General features: G+C 36.3%; 1 protein-coding gene across 1 annotated transcript in view; it reads right to left on the minus strand.

The window, feature by feature from the left end:
- Positions 1 to 17,813, minus strand: part of WDR70 (WD repeat domain 70) — a 127,152-nt gene that overhangs the window by 22,358 nt on the left and 86,981 nt on the right. The window contains exons 12-13 of the mRNA XM_080362484.1: positions 12,214 to 12,298; positions 11,018 to 11,156 (exon numbers count right to left, since the gene is read on the minus strand). Coding sequence (XP_080218610.1) covers positions 11,018 to 11,156; positions 12,214 to 12,298 — 224 coding nt within the window. The remainder of the gene's footprint in view (positions 1 to 11,017; positions 11,157 to 12,213; positions 12,299 to 17,813) is intronic.

Genomic DNA, 17,813 nt, shown 5'->3' on the forward strand with positions numbered 1-17,813 from the left:
AGATTTTCCACATTGGGAATAGGGACTGGCAGACATTATGAGGGGTGTGAGAAGCTTTGGAGGGGATGCAGTACAGAAAACATAGATAAAGCATATCAAGAAAAAAAACCTGAACAAATAAAGCAAGCATTCCTAGTTCTTCCATATTATAGAGTATGTATACGCTTCTCATAAACATTAATTCTTACACCTAAAATATTTTTCTACCACATTCCAGAACCTGAGCAGTCACTCCATCTCACTAGTATCTTTTGAATCTACCAAAATGTAACTTTGCCCATTATGTAACAAATTAAAGAGAGTATATATATGAAGAGTACCTCTTGAAAGCATTACTCACCTTTATCCTTTTTAACTCTGCTGCAAGAAAGCTAGGGAAAATTGAGGTTTCCCTCCATTGCTGTCTTCTTGTATTCCTATACTAACGTTTTACATGTCTGTGAGCTGAACTGTACAAAACCACCGTTTCTTACTTTTTTCATTTCAGCTGAAATTTTGACTGACATCCAACAAAATGTAACTACAGTTATACGTATATAAAACCCAAGTTAATAGCCAATCTTGCTAGCAAAATTTATTAAACAGACACTCATGTGTGTATGTGTACACTGATCTAAGGGAATAAGGGTCCTAATTTGCTGCAAGATTGGTGTGATATCAAATTTCACCATTTTCCAAAAAATTCCAAGTACTTTCATATTTTTGACATAAATAGGAATCACCATACACTTCTGCAGCGCTTAGGTCAAGGGGGCTATATTCTTTCCTTGCTACTGCAAAATGAAAACTAAATTACAGGGGCCATATTTTACAATGTTGTTTTAATTTCTTTCCCCTCCTTCAGGAGGTCTTACTGCTTCTCAATTAAGTATTGTTTTCTTTGGAAACAACCCCTTCTCCCTAAAGACAATTAAGTTCTAAAGTTAAATACCACACATTTGTCTTCGAAAATGAACATTTCATGTGAAATGTATTTTCAGATAATGCATGATAATGTATCAGCTTTTTCAAGTTCATTAGTAAAGCTCATCCTGCCATGCTGGCAAGAGGAAAGACGAACATGCTTCCATAACAGTTATGCACTGTTGGAATAAATATTTTCAGTTTTTCTTTCTCTTCACTTCTGGTACAGCCTGTACAACTCCTCTCTGATAGTTCTCGACTAAGCCTACTTATACATTTGCTCCAAAATACCATAACTGATTGTTCAGTTATCTGCAGCTATCAGACTTTAAGACTAATTTCACTAAATTAATGTCTGCTCCCACGGCTATTACCAAAAACTGTTTAAAGGAAAGTTCATCCAAAAACATCCTATAAATGGAGAAGATGCACCATCTACTTCCACACCTATAGAAAACTGCCTTGAGAGAGCGTAAATCTGCCGAATGATGTTGACATACAGTTAATACTCATACTACCTCTGTGGTGAGTGTGCAGCAAACATCCTGCTTGTAAACCAGAAAAAACAGAAGTGATTTCCTTGCAAATCATTAGAAAAAATTACTGCTAATTCCAGATAAATACTGAAAATGGAAAAGGAACATGCTAATTGTAGGCTTTCACACATTTCTCACTGTTGAAGCAAGAAGCAGTTTCGATATTTGCTTCATGTGCTGTTTAATAAAAAATTCAATTAACATTTTCAGAAAGTTCTGTACTGCTAAGGTGAAGTTCCTGATGTTTTGACAGTTATTTCTGGAAAACTGTGAAAGGATTGTGCTAGCTGAGATTCCAGTCTACGCACAGAACGGCAGGCATTTCTCCTATAAATAGCCTACAGTCATAAATCCTTAAATCAATAGAAATTAGTGCAAAAGTAAACCATTGTCTCCTGCTTTACTATTGGCAAGGTCAGAGCACAGGAGATGAAATGTCCCAGTGCTTCAGAAGGAGAGAATAAACACTAGTGGAGGGAAGTGAAGGTCTTAGGTGAGACTTACCTCATCAAACTTAAGATGCTTACACCTCTAATATTTAGAGGTCCACTCTTTAAATGTCTACAAACTTTCACCTCCCTTTATAGTTAACAGAGATAAATAAGCCTTTTACAGTGGCCTTCACCTAACCTATTTTAGGTAGCTATTTTAGGATGAGATAAAATCACAGTCTGGATGTGTGTAATTTTCTCTGTTGATTAGAAAACGAGTCTAGGGTGACTGGATCAGCTGCAGACATCTATATTTGGTCAGGTGAATCCCTGCAGCCGACAATGGCCAAAATAACTATATAAGAAAAACAGAAAACTAACGAGGATCTATGTTACAGCATGTTGTGCTACTCACATAAAACTCTCCAGTTCAAGGATAAAGGACCCTGGAAGCCAACTTAAATACTCCTAGTGCAGAAATAATACAGCAGATACAAACTCTCAAAACTGTCCAACAAATCTTTACAATCTTAGGTTGAAAGATCAGGTCTACCTCTGCATGGACATAAAACATAAACACAGCATATGTTCACCCTTACTGCTCACCCCTTTCCTAACCTACAGTCAAATAATTCCTTCAAATTCTGTTGTGAAGATACACAATAAAAAGTGACAGCAAGAACTGCTGCTCTAAGAAAATATTTTCGGTTAGGGGAAGAAAAACTTAAAACAAACCTTTTGCCTTTTGTGTGTGCAAGCTTTGCTTCAGTGGCCATGAGGGAATGTGATGGGTTCTGTTTGAACAGCGCTGCTTGGATTTGCTGCACTTGGCTGTCCAGCCAGCCAGATAAGCAGCGTATCAGCAGGGAAGGTGGTGAACGTGTAAAATGACATTCTGACCATGGTTGTGGACTCTGTAAGGACAGATCACCACAGCAATGCCCAAATGGGACTCTTCTAACTGAACTGAATATTTTATTCTAACTGTAATTTTTATAAATTCCAACGTTGCTGAAAAGAAAAAAAAAAAAAAGTCTGTAAAAATCAGTGCACATATGCGTGCAACTAGTTTATTTAACACATATTCTCTCTTTTCTCCTGTAAAACCCTCCATACTCCAAACACACAGAAGCTTAAAATATAATTAAGCAATACTACTTTTGAAACCTAACTGCTTATTGGTAGTTTTTTTAAGAAACAGTGATTGCCTTTCAAATTAATATTACCTATTATCTAATCTGATGGTTATATTAGATTATATTTGAGAGGGGTAAGCAATTTCAAGATTGTGCTGGAGTGAGGGATCAAATCTCAGTGTGCCTTCCAGCTTTATCTTCTATGGTTCTGGAACTTGCACAACATTAAGTCCATCTGACTTTAGCATTACATCTTCCCAGAAGAGAAGGGAAATGTACAAAGTTATCTCTGCAAAAAGCTGTAATTATTTTAAAGGATTTCTGTGTCTTGAAATAAAACATTAAAATATTTGGATGCTAACAGCTAAAGACAGCTTCCCACTACCACAATATTTTTTCAGTGATTGTTCCCCATCTCTGTTTGGCTAACACAGCATTTAAACAAATTCTGTAAAAAGGAAAGATATTAAAGTAGTGTCTTTCAAGCTTTTCCATTTTATAATAAAGGTGTGCAACCATTTAGAGACTTCTGATACTTAGACTGATGTACAAGGAATACAAATCTAGTTTTCAAAAAAACCTCCATGGACACGTTTGAAGAGGCTCACAGTTTTTATGGACCGAAAACTTCTCTGCAACTGCTTATGAAATACATTCCAGCAAGAACACATACACTGCTTGTTAAAGGAGAGGAAATGCCTCAGAACGTACCAAAAATCTCATGATGCTGGGATGCAGGGAAGGCTCATAATAATTTTAACTTAAAGGTAGCAGAGTGAATCCTGTCTGTCTTTAAGATCTCAAAGCTTTGAAGGAAAGACTTCTTCCCTCTCAAGCCCTCATACTCTAGAAAGTTCAGAAGCAGGCCTAGAAGAGATTAAGCAAGCATTTCACCGCATTTTTCCCCAAATGTACAAGCACATTTTTCCCCAAATGTAGAAAGTGATATTTCCTCTCCAATTCCATCCAACTGGAATTTAAAGGGAAATGAGTAAATACTAGAATAGAATAGAATAGAATAGAATAGAATAGAATAGAATAGAATAGAATAGAATAGAATAGAATAGAATAGAAAAACAAAAAGCAGAAAGTCAATATTCTAATCTGAAGCTAATGGCCGAAGACCTGCATGAAACATCAGCTACAATAACTGTCTAGTCCCCTCCAAGAACAACAGAAGTTCTGCCTTAAGAATCATAGAAACGTAATGCTGCTCAGACACAACATAACTTCCCACCGCACACTCTGTAATCTCTTTTCACCGATGTCTTAGAGCATAGTGGAGATCCAAAAGCCAACAACTTGGCTTGCCGTGCTGCTGTACCTGGGAAAGGCTGGTCTGTCTCTTGGATGCACCCACCCACACACCACAGGAGGAGAAAAAAGGTAGACTGAATAACTCTTACAATACCCATGTATTTTAAATCCAAATTTAAAATAAAATTTTAAAAAAAGTAGAATTATGCCATTTCCAAGTGTCTGCAAGGCTGGACAACAAATGCCACCAGTTTGCCTCCACTTTCTTTCTTTTTTTTGTGCAAAAAGATGGTTAGCACTCATATGTTGATACTATGCACGCTCTGATAAAGAAAAAAGGCTGCTCACACAATAAAAATATACTAACATTATATTAAAAATCTACTTCAAACCCCAAATGCTAAAATCTTTGGGTTTGAGATTCTTCTGGAGTTCTTCCAAGGAAAAGAGCAAACTACAATAAATAAGGTGGGAGGTTAGAAAATATCTGCAATGCACTGGCCTGCTATCATTAGATTTAAAATACCCATGAGAATACAGTAGTAGAGGAAACAATACTAATGTTTTTCCCTTGTGAAACATGACTTAGAAAATGTGTGGAAACATTCAATAGAAAAGGAACTAGGAATGGATAATATTTACAATTTTCTATGTAGAAACCAGAAATATCCTAAAAGCATTTTCAGAGGCAAATAATTTAAAGCAGAATCTCAATATAGAACATATGGACAGCAAAGCTGTATTCGCTTACCCTTTCAAGGTACAGCTATAAAATATATTCTTAGAAGGGAACTGCACCACTGAACAACACTTTACTTTTTTGATGAATAAGAAAAAGCAACTTAATCCAGGTGGTAAACTGTTTTCCTTGTAACTGCAATGTAGGGCATTTTTAAGCACCTGCTCTTTTAAAATTACAGCCACACTTTCATCACAGTATATTGCAAAACTAAAGCAGACAACCTTCACAGACACCCCCCATGCCCTTTAACAGTGAGGAAACCTGCACAATTTATTTCTCTCCAATACCTCAAAACTCTAGTGACAGCTCCTCTAAAACCAAGTACATGCTGCTGCAGGATATACAAAGGGAAGGACCACATTGTCTTTACATATATGAAAGTAGAGAATAAAAATTGACAAGTTACCTCTCTGTAAAAGAAAACACATTCCTGTGATTTACCTTTCATACTAGATTTTTTTTCTTCTTTTACTTTAATCAGCACTGGACCTTAAGTATTGTATTTACTTCCTTATTGTGAAAAATGTGGATTTTCCCTTCAGATAAAATAAATAGCTTTAAAAAAATCCCCCAGAAGTAGCAAAATGATCTCTTCCAGAAGTTAAAACAATTTATTTTTCTTACATTCAAAAGCTTTAAATCTTAGTGAAATGGGCCACAGTGGAAAAGCTCTTTACTATATTACTGCACCTTATAAATAGTAAATGATATCCTTTGAGGTCAGGGAAAGAAATACTGCAATCCTATATCAACTGTGCATAAAGGATGCTGGAAGTTTCATATTCCTTATTCCTTCTTTCCTTTTGACTCTTTAATCTAAAAAGAAGCTTTATTTATAGCTTGTCTCAGAAGACCTTCCTGAAACATCCCTTGGAGGTATTTTCAGAAGTATTTAATAATTTAACTTTTGCTTATATTTGAGAAACTAAGAAAATACTGAAGAATACTCCAAACAGAAACAGGTTTCCCAGAACAACCACAGATCTTTGGTTTTGGATTGTTGCTTATCAACAAAAACCTCCAGGACATTTTAAAAAACTTGCACATCTCATTTTACAATGTACACAACCTTATCATCTTTGCTCATTCTTAAACTAAATTATTAGTTACATTTTCATTTTAAAAGAGCAATTTCTGTAATTGTACAGTTGTTTTTTTTTCCCCAGTGCCCACTTTTGCTTGGCAGTATCGGAGCATACTACTTCTCCCTTCCATATGGGGAAAATGACTGCTCTACTGCTGCCAAAATCAATCTTGTCTGTAATAAGGATAACTACTGGTTGATCTGTCTGAACTAGCCAAATGAATGATAGACATGTGAGAGTGATTCAAGCGGCTATCTACAGCTATTTTAAATTAAATTGACACAGGAGGAAATGCTGTGTATCCAGCTCTGTTTCCCATACATGAGGTATTTATATCTGGTTCCCATGAAGATCTCGTACTTGCATAACCAAACCAAGAATTAGGAATAAACCATCCCTGACTTACATCTGTCAACAAAATCTCCCTTTCGTTCCAGAAAGAGAGTGGAGTCAGAGATATTCCAAAAGATGAGACCTCATCCTAAAGCAGCTACAGGTCTTCTTTCCTCTCGTACTACCTGAGGAAAGTGACATGGCCTCTGAGTTTCTGTGCACACACTTTGTACCCCTCTTCTGGCAATTATATTTCCTGACATCTGTTTAGGTCTCCTTGTCCATCTAATGGAACAAAGAAACATTCTGCATGCACTTTCTGCATGCATCTTTCACATGAAATAAGCCTTAAATGCTCAAACTGAAAAGGTTTAGTATAAATATTTTTGTGTGGATATTTGAGGTGAGGGTAAAAGAACTGTTCATAGATAATACTGTCTAAGATAGAAGAAACAGAGACAGAAAAACTACAAAAAAACCTGTATGCGCATAACAGGATTTTTAAAAGTTCAGTTATTGTTAAAAAGAGAGGAATTCTGTACAGTTTACCATACATAACTATGGTCACAGTACAAAGCCCTCCTAATTTCCAACCTCACCTGCCTCCCCTGAGCCAGAGAAAGGCTGAAGTTCTGCACACGGTGCATCAGCTTCCTTGTGAAAGCAGAAGAGGCAGGAGCTCCCACCCCTGAGCTTTGATCTGACCTGCAGTAAGCAGATGACCCCATCAGTAACCTGCAACACGGGTAATTTCACTCCTTGATAAACTCATGGAAGAAATATCCACTGAGTGCTATTAATTGTAAAATTCCTGTGTCTTCATCAAGACATCTCTGAAGTCACAGATCACTGGAGGCAGAACAGGACAGTCAGTGAAGCAGTGTGGTGTATCTGCCCTGTTGACACCTTCTCGTGCAGGCACATTGCTACTGGCCAGAGATGGAGACCACAGTCTGCACCACTTCTGACATTTATTTATTTTTTCTTCAAAAAGTATTCCTATTTACCCAAGAAACCTGAGTTCTACACTAGTCCCAATGCCTACATAGTGAGATGGCATTCAATAGCGGGCACTACAATACAGTCACTTGTTTAGCCACTAATTGTGACCAAAAAACCACCAAAAACAACAACAACAACAAAAAACCAACCAAAACCAAAACAAAAACAAACAAAAAACCCAAAACAAAACAAAAAACCAAACAAAAACAAAAAACAAAAACAAAAAAAACCAAACCACCAAGACTAATACATGAAATGAAAAGCAAATTAATACCCTGCACCCAGCCATAACAACAGAGACTAATCAGACTGTTAGTCCATTAGTAAAACCACAAGGTTTCACTCCAGCAGCTCTGAAATAGTAATGGGTTTTCCCATGAAAACTTGAAAGAAAAGGTGAAAAAAGGTTTGTGTGTATGATGGAAAGGAATGCCAGACACAGCTTTGGTCAAACATTCCCATTAAATATTTTCCCATTACCCCCTAGGTTCATTCACAGGCCAGTTGCACTGGCTATTTACCAAGAAGGTTTAAGATAATGTTTACTGCTCTTTAGTCTTTTTCAATTTTCTAAGCTTACCAGCATTTCCTTTAAAAAAATCATTTTGAAATTAAAAAGCAACACACTAGTAGTTTATGTCTTCTCTTCACAGCTGTTAGAGAAGTTCCTTCATAGCTGAGACTCAGGCATGGATTCCAGAAATATGTACAAGAGTAGATTGTCTGTTATTCTGATTATATACTTTCTGCCACTAAACTGGTATACAACTGCCCTCAAAAAGTCTTATTATTTTCATTTTATAATTGAAATAAATTCTGCCTTCCTTCTTTAGCAATCTTGACTAAATCCAACTAAAATCACTTTTATTATTTTCATGAGGAATGAGACCACATCGAGCTCTTTATAGACACAGATATTGCTGGATTTGTGCTTTTGCTACACATATTGGCATAGTGTAACTTCATATATGCAACGCCTAAAAAAACCCCCGCAAAATAGAAACATTGAAATTACACATTCAAGCACTCGATAACACACAAAAAGTAAAGATAAAAAAGTACACTAATGGCTATCTGCATTTTTGAAAGAGTATAAGGAACAAATGAGAAGTAAGAAAGCAGTCCTTAGAAAGCAAGTAATTACTCCAGTGCGGAAAAAATACTTTCATAAACTACACACAAAATATTAATCTACCATTTTATAGTTCAATGATCATTCCAACAAACACCATGTACTGCTTATAAAATACAAAAGCCAGCTTCTTAAAAAAATCACTTGTTTTTAGCATGCTTTCACTGCAATTTGAGAAGAACAAGAAAAGAATACTAATGAAGAAGCTGAAAGATACAAACAACAGAAAAACCTTGAAAATACATACTAGTTTTATAACACCACTTACAGTAATTTTTCTTCTTTTAGATTGATATCCTTAACTGTGTTTTTCTTAGATGGGTAGTGTTGAAGCTGAAAGCTAGACATACTGATTAAGAGGTATTATTAGTGCTGACTCACCGAAAATTATGTCCCAAGATCAGTACTTATAAGTCTTGATTCTTCACCTATTATTTCCATTATTTTCATTTTATCCATTATATTGAAAGCAGGAGAATGATTATCTTAAATTTTATAACTACAAATGATGAAAAACAGCACTAAAACTCTATAGACAAAAGTAATTTAATACAGTCTTAAAAAGTATCATATAAATGTCAGCACCTATGTAAATTTATAGTATAAAATTATTAACCTGCTGAGATTTGTACACATACTTAAAATTTTACTACGTGAGTGGCCCCAGTGAAGTCGCTTATTGACCTCTAATTTTGTTTTTCGAAAAGTTTCCTTCCTACTGTTGGTTCTCAGCTTCATGTGTGTTTTGCATTTTGAAGCAGAAGAACAGAAATTCACTTCTAAATTATGAGAGAAACTGACAGGAAAACAGTATTTGCTGGATTCTCCTGTAACGTTATCTACCTCAGCAAGTAAAAAGACTCTCTATTTCAGAGAATTAAAGACTGTTTTACTGGGAGACAAAGTTAGCAAATGAAAGTGATATTTCCTTTCAACCCAAACCAGGTAAGTTTGTAAGCAGTAATGCTCACTGTTTAATTTTTTCAGAGATACATGATTCACCATTCACAAGCCTCTCATTCTTGCAGTCTTAAAGCTCAAATGATGTTTCTGTACATTGTTACTGACTTCACCACCACTAAACAGAGATGCCATCATGACAACATCCAGACACTTTCGCTCTAAGGAGTCCAAATCCATTGTGAATAGAATTGCTAACCTATTTTGTTTCCTGTGCCCAAGGACAGAGAAGAGCTCCTAGGACAATCTACCTCTTGCACTTTATTTTATGTAGTTGTTTTCCTTTTTTCTGTCATGAAGTTTCAGAGGGGATACTGAGACATTCGTGTTTTGTCTCAGAAAAAGATTATAAATACTTGGTTCTAATACTTGTACCAGAAAACAAAAATCCACTAGAAATCTTCATGACTTGAGGTTTAGTATGTTCCATAGGAGAAAAATTTAAAATCCAATTTATGTTACCTTGGAGAAAATCTTTACCTCTAAATAAAACTTCCAAAATCACATAAAAACTGCATTTAGCATATATGGTTTAAAAAGAAAAAAAAAAAAATCCCCTTATGAAAAACGACATGGTTTCTGAATTTTTAATTTGCAAGATTGCTGCCACAGCAATGATGGATATAACTAATTCACCTGTAAGCAGGTTTTGCTTTAGGATGAATTAAAAGAGAAAACGAGATTTGAAAAGTAAATAGAAATGTAAATTCTGTATAAATTATCTCCAGCACAAGGTGGGGTGGTTCACTGTGCTAGGAAAGCCTGCTGTGCTGAGTTAAGAAAAGTACAGAAGGAGAAAACAATATCTTGAAAGAAAGCAAAAAAGTTGCTGACAGACTGCAGCAACTAATGGGACTTAAGCATACATTGCCATACTTAAGCAATGTCAGTTCTGTCTGAATTTCTCCCATTTTTGTTTTGTTATAATCTATAAATGTACTTGTATACACCACAAGAGTGAAATGACCTTTTTTCAACTATGATATTAGACCTTTTCCTTCTGTACAAGGGAATAGGTAGGCAGTTGAAGCCATACACAGACTCTTCTGTATTACAGATTCTCAGTTTTAGGGTTTTGTATTACTGGTGATAATGGTATTTTTGATGGAGTGATTCCCAATGATACCTTCCTTTTACCATGAAATCTTTGCATTTACACAAGCTAGAGTCCAGTGAAATACAATCTTTAGTAACCACAAGTCTAGTTTCAGGGATAAGTAGGAGTTTTGTTACAATATGGCATTCAATCATGATAACTGGTGGAGTAAACAGCATAAACATGTAAGAATTTTAGGATTCAGGCCTCACTTCATAGATCTAAATGAGTAAAGGAGAATAGCGCCTGTTCAGGCCACTCTGCCTCTATCTCTTAAATGTGGAGTAGAATAATTACAGTAGTGTTAGTAGCTCATCATCATCTGTATAAGGAGAAAAAAAGCATATTATTATGATTTCATTCATATTTTTGAATAGTTGACAAAAGAAAACTACAATACATACCGCATCTGTAACTTCTATCTCATACAACTTTTCAAATGTCTCCCGATAAAAGAAGAAAAGCTTCCCACTGCCACCACCTTTCTTAACAGAGGTGCCTGTGACGAGTATTTTATCATCTGGGCTGAAACAACAATCTGTCCTGTTGAAGAAAACAAATCATTATACTGGGAAAACCAATCATTAATGTATAGGGAGCTTATATATAAATTGCACTCGCTGAAAATAATCCTTTGTATTAGTTAATGCTTTCAGGACTAAACTTAAAAAAAAAAAAAAAAATCTTTCATCAGCTGTCATCTCTTACTATAGTTATTAGACACAGTTCACCTGTACAATTACAGCTGGGCACAAAATGGGCAAAACTGGGAGATTCAATAAAAATCCTCCTCTCGACAAAATTCTCTTCCGCTCAAAAGTCTGATAAGCTTTTCAAGATGAAAACAAATGAAAAAAGTTTTTTTCAAATCTGGTTATCAGCCTTAAGTAAAAAAAACAAATCAGCCATGAAATCTGTTTTTGCTGATGATACATTTTTCAATGACGCAAAGCACTGTGTTTATACAGGAACCAAAAAATGTTTTGTCTGTTTACTTTTCCTCTATGCTACAAATTGCACTCAAGATTGAGCTGTCCATGACCTGCCTTTCTAAAAGTATAAATTACCCTTAGAGTTGAATTTCGCTGTGATACAGCTATAGAAATCCAGGTAATACCAATAAAAATAATAAAATGAAATATTTAGCACTATGCAGTACAATATAGTACTTTAGTACCAAAGAACACAGTCATCAGCACTTCCAGCATCACAATCTGAACTCATACCATGAACCTTCAAGTCATGTGTACTTTTCAACACAGCTCTTTTTTTCTTTATCACAGACCAAGTAAGAATGATGATTACTTATATATCTCATTACACGAACATAAGGCAATGACTTGGCCTCTTCCTGAAATGTTGCTTATCTAATTGGCATAAACCAAGTACAGCTAGCTATGAATTACCACAAAAAACCCTGAGATCTTTTAAAGCTACTTGAAGTCCTAAAACAGCCAAGAATCCTGATGGCAGAGTCCTACCTGTGTAGTCCTTTCTGCACAGTTCTGGACACAGTGAGAACTGACAACTCCAGAAGACTACCTCCCATTCAGCACAACTATTGCTATTTCTACTTGTTGCAATAAATTAGAGTACTTACATTGGGAAGAAGCTGGGCAGTCTTTCTGCTGTCTTAAGAGGCATTTTAAATTGTCTAATATCCCACATCTTTAAAGTATCATCTCCTATGAAACAAAAGAGATGAAGGTTAGCAATAAAGAATTTGAGTCAAGAATTCAGACATGTAAAGAAAATTCTATCCTCTAATTCAGACACAGAACATGGGGATGGTTTGGAAATTTTTTGTCCCTAAATGATTATGAAAGTGCAAGGATGAGAAGTTCCACCTACTGCACTCCAGCAGATGAGAAACGTCTCCTCAGTAGCTCAGGTCCATCATGACAACTCGTCCTACCAAGAAACACTATCCACAGTGGAAACAGATTCCTGAAACACTAACTTATTCTGTGTTTGTGAACATCGGTAAATTTAACTTTTAACTTTTAAGATATCAAAAGAAATTAAAATGTCACCATGGATGGTCTAGATCAAAAACTAAGCAAGTATTATGTGTCTGGTTTCTACTTGCCTTGAAAAGATGATCAGGAAGAACAGAAGACCCAAGAAGTCTTACCCCTTTTTTAGTGGTCAAGCAGCAACAAACTGCAATCTCAGTATAGAGAACAGGCCCTCCAATCAGTCAGAAATCCTTAGGGAGTCGGGGAAGGGAAGCAAGTGAATCCACACTTGCTATAATGAAACCTTTTCACACCCCTTCATCACACCACCTTTGGCCATAAAAGCCAAAATTGAGGTAACAGCAAGACATTTATAGCAATTCTTGTCTGTGTTTGATAAACATGGTATGACTGTGGGCCAGTAAAAGTCAGGCTGTTTATTCCTTTTTGAAAAGTTATGACATTTTAACAAATTGAGAACAGGAAAAAAAAATATATTAGTTAGTTATTCTCAGAAAGATCTACATCTCTGCTGATATCTCTCTGGGATACATATTTCCAGCATGAGATGAGCTACAGATTTTGAGCTTTGAAGCACCTCACTTGGGCACCTAGACATCTTGCATTTGACATCAGTGTCTCAGTGCTTTCAAGGGTGAAAAGAAGGACTTTCAACCAACAATTCTATTTAAAAATATCCAGACAACAATTTTGGACAAAAAGTTAACAAATCTTCCTGACCTAGGAAGAAAAAGAGGCAAGTGACTGGTAATCCAGAGACCTGCTTCTTTCCAAAGCAGGAACCTTGCAGCAAAGCATTTTGTGGACTCAGAACCTTTGAGATCAAGAGCTTAAAGGAGGGTTTGGAAATGAAATGTTACAAAAAAAAAAAAAAAAAGGTAGCACACCATAACAAAAGAAATCAAGGCCGGCAGTACCCTTTGCAGGGAAAGCAGTAATGTGTGGTCTCGTACATCATGTATGTTTATATTAAAGACTAGGATAACTCCTTACTACAAAATATTTTTAAGAAGTGGACAACTTAAATAAATGATGTCTAGAGCAGAGTATATTTCTGTTCATTGGAAAGCTAAAAAATGACAAGAAAGAAAAATGTTGAGTCCCTGTTTTGGGAATATCTATTTTGTTATTGTTTCCCAGTAGACTCCATCCCAAGCACTTCAAAGTATTTGGTCTTGTAATATGAACCCTCATTTTTCCCTCCCCCAACAAAAAACCACTTATCGGCAAGATTTTATATCTAAAGTACCAGCACTTTATAAATGTATGCAAAGGATACCATTTGGCCACTCTGCAAATTTCCTGGATAGGGACAGATCTAAGACTAGCAGCCAAGGCTGTTCTGTTCCCGGTGGAATGAGCCCTGACATGATCTTCAAGCTGTAGTCCTGTCAGGCTCTAGCGGGAGAGATGCAGTCTGACACTTAGCTATAGCTCTTCTGCTAACAAGAAAATTTAATCTGCTGATTTAAAAACATTAGAAGACTCTAGAAGGACTCAAAAGGTTGTGGCTAATTTCAAATCAACGCTGTCTTACACCATGCAGAAATGGATAATTAAGTATTTGGAAATGTATAACTAATAGTAGAATTACTTGGCCAATGCTGTGAAACTCTGATGATCATTAAGAATTTGCCGTCATTAATTTTTTCTAATAAAAATTTTCTGTGTTGCAAATATGATATTGGTTCCTGAATCTCGCCTGCATTTGGAGTAGAAATCACTGTCACTAAGAAAACAGACACACCAACTTTCCACAAAACCAAGGATTTTTTCCAGTACCATCTTTCCATTGATGCTTAAGGGGCTTCTTTACAAGAGCTGTAGCAGTAATAATCTATTTTCACTTAGTTCATACATGGACAAAAATAGTTACCCTTAAAGCAAAACATATGAACAGAAGTTGTGCAGTTCAGCATGAAGCATTCAAAACAGTCCACTCAGATCATTCAGTATTTTTCTTCATGGCAGACTTCTCCAAAGCCTGGCAGGATTACTTAGAGCTTTTATAGCATTTTTAGTAGCATTTCTAACTCTATTCTTTGCCATTTTAATAAGAAGGACAGCAATAAACAGGCTCTAGCCTGATAATGCTATTGAGCATTGGATTTATCAAGTGGTAACAATTAGGTCCTAGAAAAACAGTCTTTGGTGAGCCACCACAGACATTTTGCAGACAGCTTTCAGTCAAAATGAGGCCAATGCAGTCCAATGTGCTGATACTACACAATATTTTATCTGTTTGTTTTTTTTTTTTTTTCTTTGCAGGATATCATTGGGGAAAGCAATGAAACAAAATAATGGAGAATTTTAAAAAGAAAATACAGCATAGGAAAGGCAGACCACGACATGGCTTCCTGTGAGGGAGCACCAGAATATATTATGTTTATAAACTCTGAGCCTTTCTGTGAAGTCTTATACTAAGTATGTGAGGAGAGGCACCTTACAGGACAAGGTCTATGTTTCTGCATAGTGCACTGGTTCTGCACAGAGGAGCTGCAACAGCTGAAGAACAACCTTGGGAGGCACCGCAGGTCAGGACCACTCTCACCCCAAGCCAAAGGCCTTGGGAGGGAAGTCACAAATTGGCGATTCTGCACTGACACCTGGAACAGCTCTCACCATCACCTGCACCCACACCAGACTGGACAAACGTTTCAATGCAACATTCTCTCTCAACATACGGAAGTGAAGGATACTGGAAGACTTTGAGAAAGTAATTTCATCTCCAAGTGTTACAAATACTTGACAATGGCTATTAAAGCTAATGAATGAAATTTTGCATTGTTTGAAATGAACATCAGTGTTCTGCTCCTGAGAAATATTACCTGACATAAAACCTTTTGATTTTTAAAATGCTAATGTTTGAATTAACCATAAAAAAGCAATATATTATTACTCTACACAAAACAAAGTCACTATACATGCTGCTGCATAATCCTTGAGTATGCAGGAAACTGTACTCAAGATGTTTCTACTTTTTAAGTTAACTTCAAAATTAAATGTTTTAATTTTCCTCAAGAACATTGTGAAAAGAGGAATTCAGCCATAAATAAAAGAAAACCCCAAAACAAAACATCAAAAAGAATGACACATACACAAATTTTGAACTCAAAAGGAAGTATATATCTGCACAAGCTATCTGATAGGCTTAGATGTGAATATTTTTTCTTGGGTTTAACTACAGTGAATTTATTTTCCTAAATTCTATTTCCTGTAGAATTTTACTGATTAAGATGGCACTGAGTCTGCACACTCTTCATACCACAGAAAAAAAATTAATCAGCAAACTAATAGCTATCAGGAGATTCATGGAGTTAATGAAGTAATTGCTTCATATTATGACAGAAACTAGCTCCATAAATTCTGTACATATGAGAAGTCAAAACCATTTTTAAAAAGTTTTTGTAATAGGCCCCCAAGTCCAGTCCTAATGCTTACCTCTTCACTGCTAAACAAAGAAAATATTCCCCAAATACTATCCTGACTGTATTTAGGAAAAATTACTTTCATGGTTACACGTGTGCAAAAATATCACTTTCTTAAGTTTCTGACAAGTTACTACTTAATACCCAACAAGAGTAAGACTGGGGTGTCTCATAAGCAGCTCCTTAGCTTTTCATTTTCCCTTGTGCTTGCAGCTGAGCCCTGCCTCATCTCTCATATCCAACACAGAATCTACATCAGATGCAGGAGAGTCAATCAGGCTTTCAATGAAAAGTCCCCATTCCCCAAACAACTATCCTCTCTTTGATCCTCAACACTTGGCAGGTGTGTTAATCTATGAATGCTGGATCCACATCTGCTTTTGTTGGTACAGATCCAAAGCAATACTCATATTAAAGCACTAACCAAACAAGTCAAAATAAGGTATGAATCCTCCTTATTCTCTAGCACAGCACATACAAAGCTTTTTTTTTAAAAAACACTAGACAAAGGTAGCACTTTTATCCACACTGATGGGCCAAATTTCCATACAGTCCTACATTCTGCAAACAATCAATCAACATTTTATATAGCTTAGAGCAAAATGTGGTAGATAAAACACAAGTAAGTGAAAGTCTGTTTAACACGATACAAAATCTGGAGACAGATGAGGAAGACCAGGCAACCGAAAGTGCCACATCCAATAAAAATAAGCAAAGGTCATTTATGTGATTTATATTCATAAATGTGATACATAAGAGAATTTACATAAATGCAGATTTCAAGAGAGCACTAGTGAATATTCCTCATGTAAGTATTCACCTTGTTTGCTGTTAATATTTAAAGTCACTCTGAAATTTCTCTTTTAATCTTCTGAAGTACATCTGTGTGAATATTTTGGAGGCAACACCACTGGCAGACAGATGCATCATTTCACTTAGCCCAGAACAGAAAGACAGACGGTTCACCTACTTTCCAAGAAGGAGAAGGTTCTCACGTAGTAAGTGTTTAATTCAGTAAGGACCAGCAAGTTTGAAAGTTTTTACCTCAGCCATTCATGATAAGTACTGTGGCAGTGGAACTCTGGATCCAGAAGCCTGAAGAACAATTAAGAAACTATCCAAGTGCTATTAGCATGACCCAGTGAGCCTGGGGCTATCGAGGACAAGACCTACTATCATCTTACTCTGAAGGATGAGATCTGGGGAACATAATCTTAGAAATATGGCAAGACATACAAATTAGTCAGAGAGGCAGCATAAAACAGCAGCTGCATATCAATGTAAAAGCCACCAATGTCACTCCACTCATCAGAGACAGGGGGAGGACACCGACAGTAAGCCACAGCCATTGGTTTGGAACCACATCCCATGCTTCTGTGCTTTTGTCATCTATTAATACCTCTACACTGGTATTTTCTATCAGTAATCTCATTCTGCATATGTACCAAACTGACCAGATGTCCTGTACATATGTTAGGTACAATGTTAGCTGACATTAACACACACTGTCTCACCCTAGGCCTGTTTATTTAGCCTCGGGGCCATGCTAATGCATACATACAGCTTCTGGTTACAGCTGGTTTCCAGGCAGACAGCTTGGATTGTGTGCCTGCACCTGCCTGCAAAATAGTGGGTAGACAAATCTTTCTGAAAAGCTGCCTTAGGCAGACACCATCCTATCCAGTACATCTAACGTTGGAGGTAACGAGTCTTCACATATATCTTTGCCTTCTCAAGACTTGTTCCGTTACCTAAGGCTTTAATTAAAAAGTTTTATCTGGAGGTTAAAAAAT

Source organism: Nesoenas mayeri, assembly GCF_963082525.1.
Source record: "Nesoenas mayeri genome assembly, chromosome: Z".
NCBI lineage: Eukaryota > Metazoa > Chordata > Aves > Columbiformes > Columbidae > Nesoenas > Nesoenas mayeri.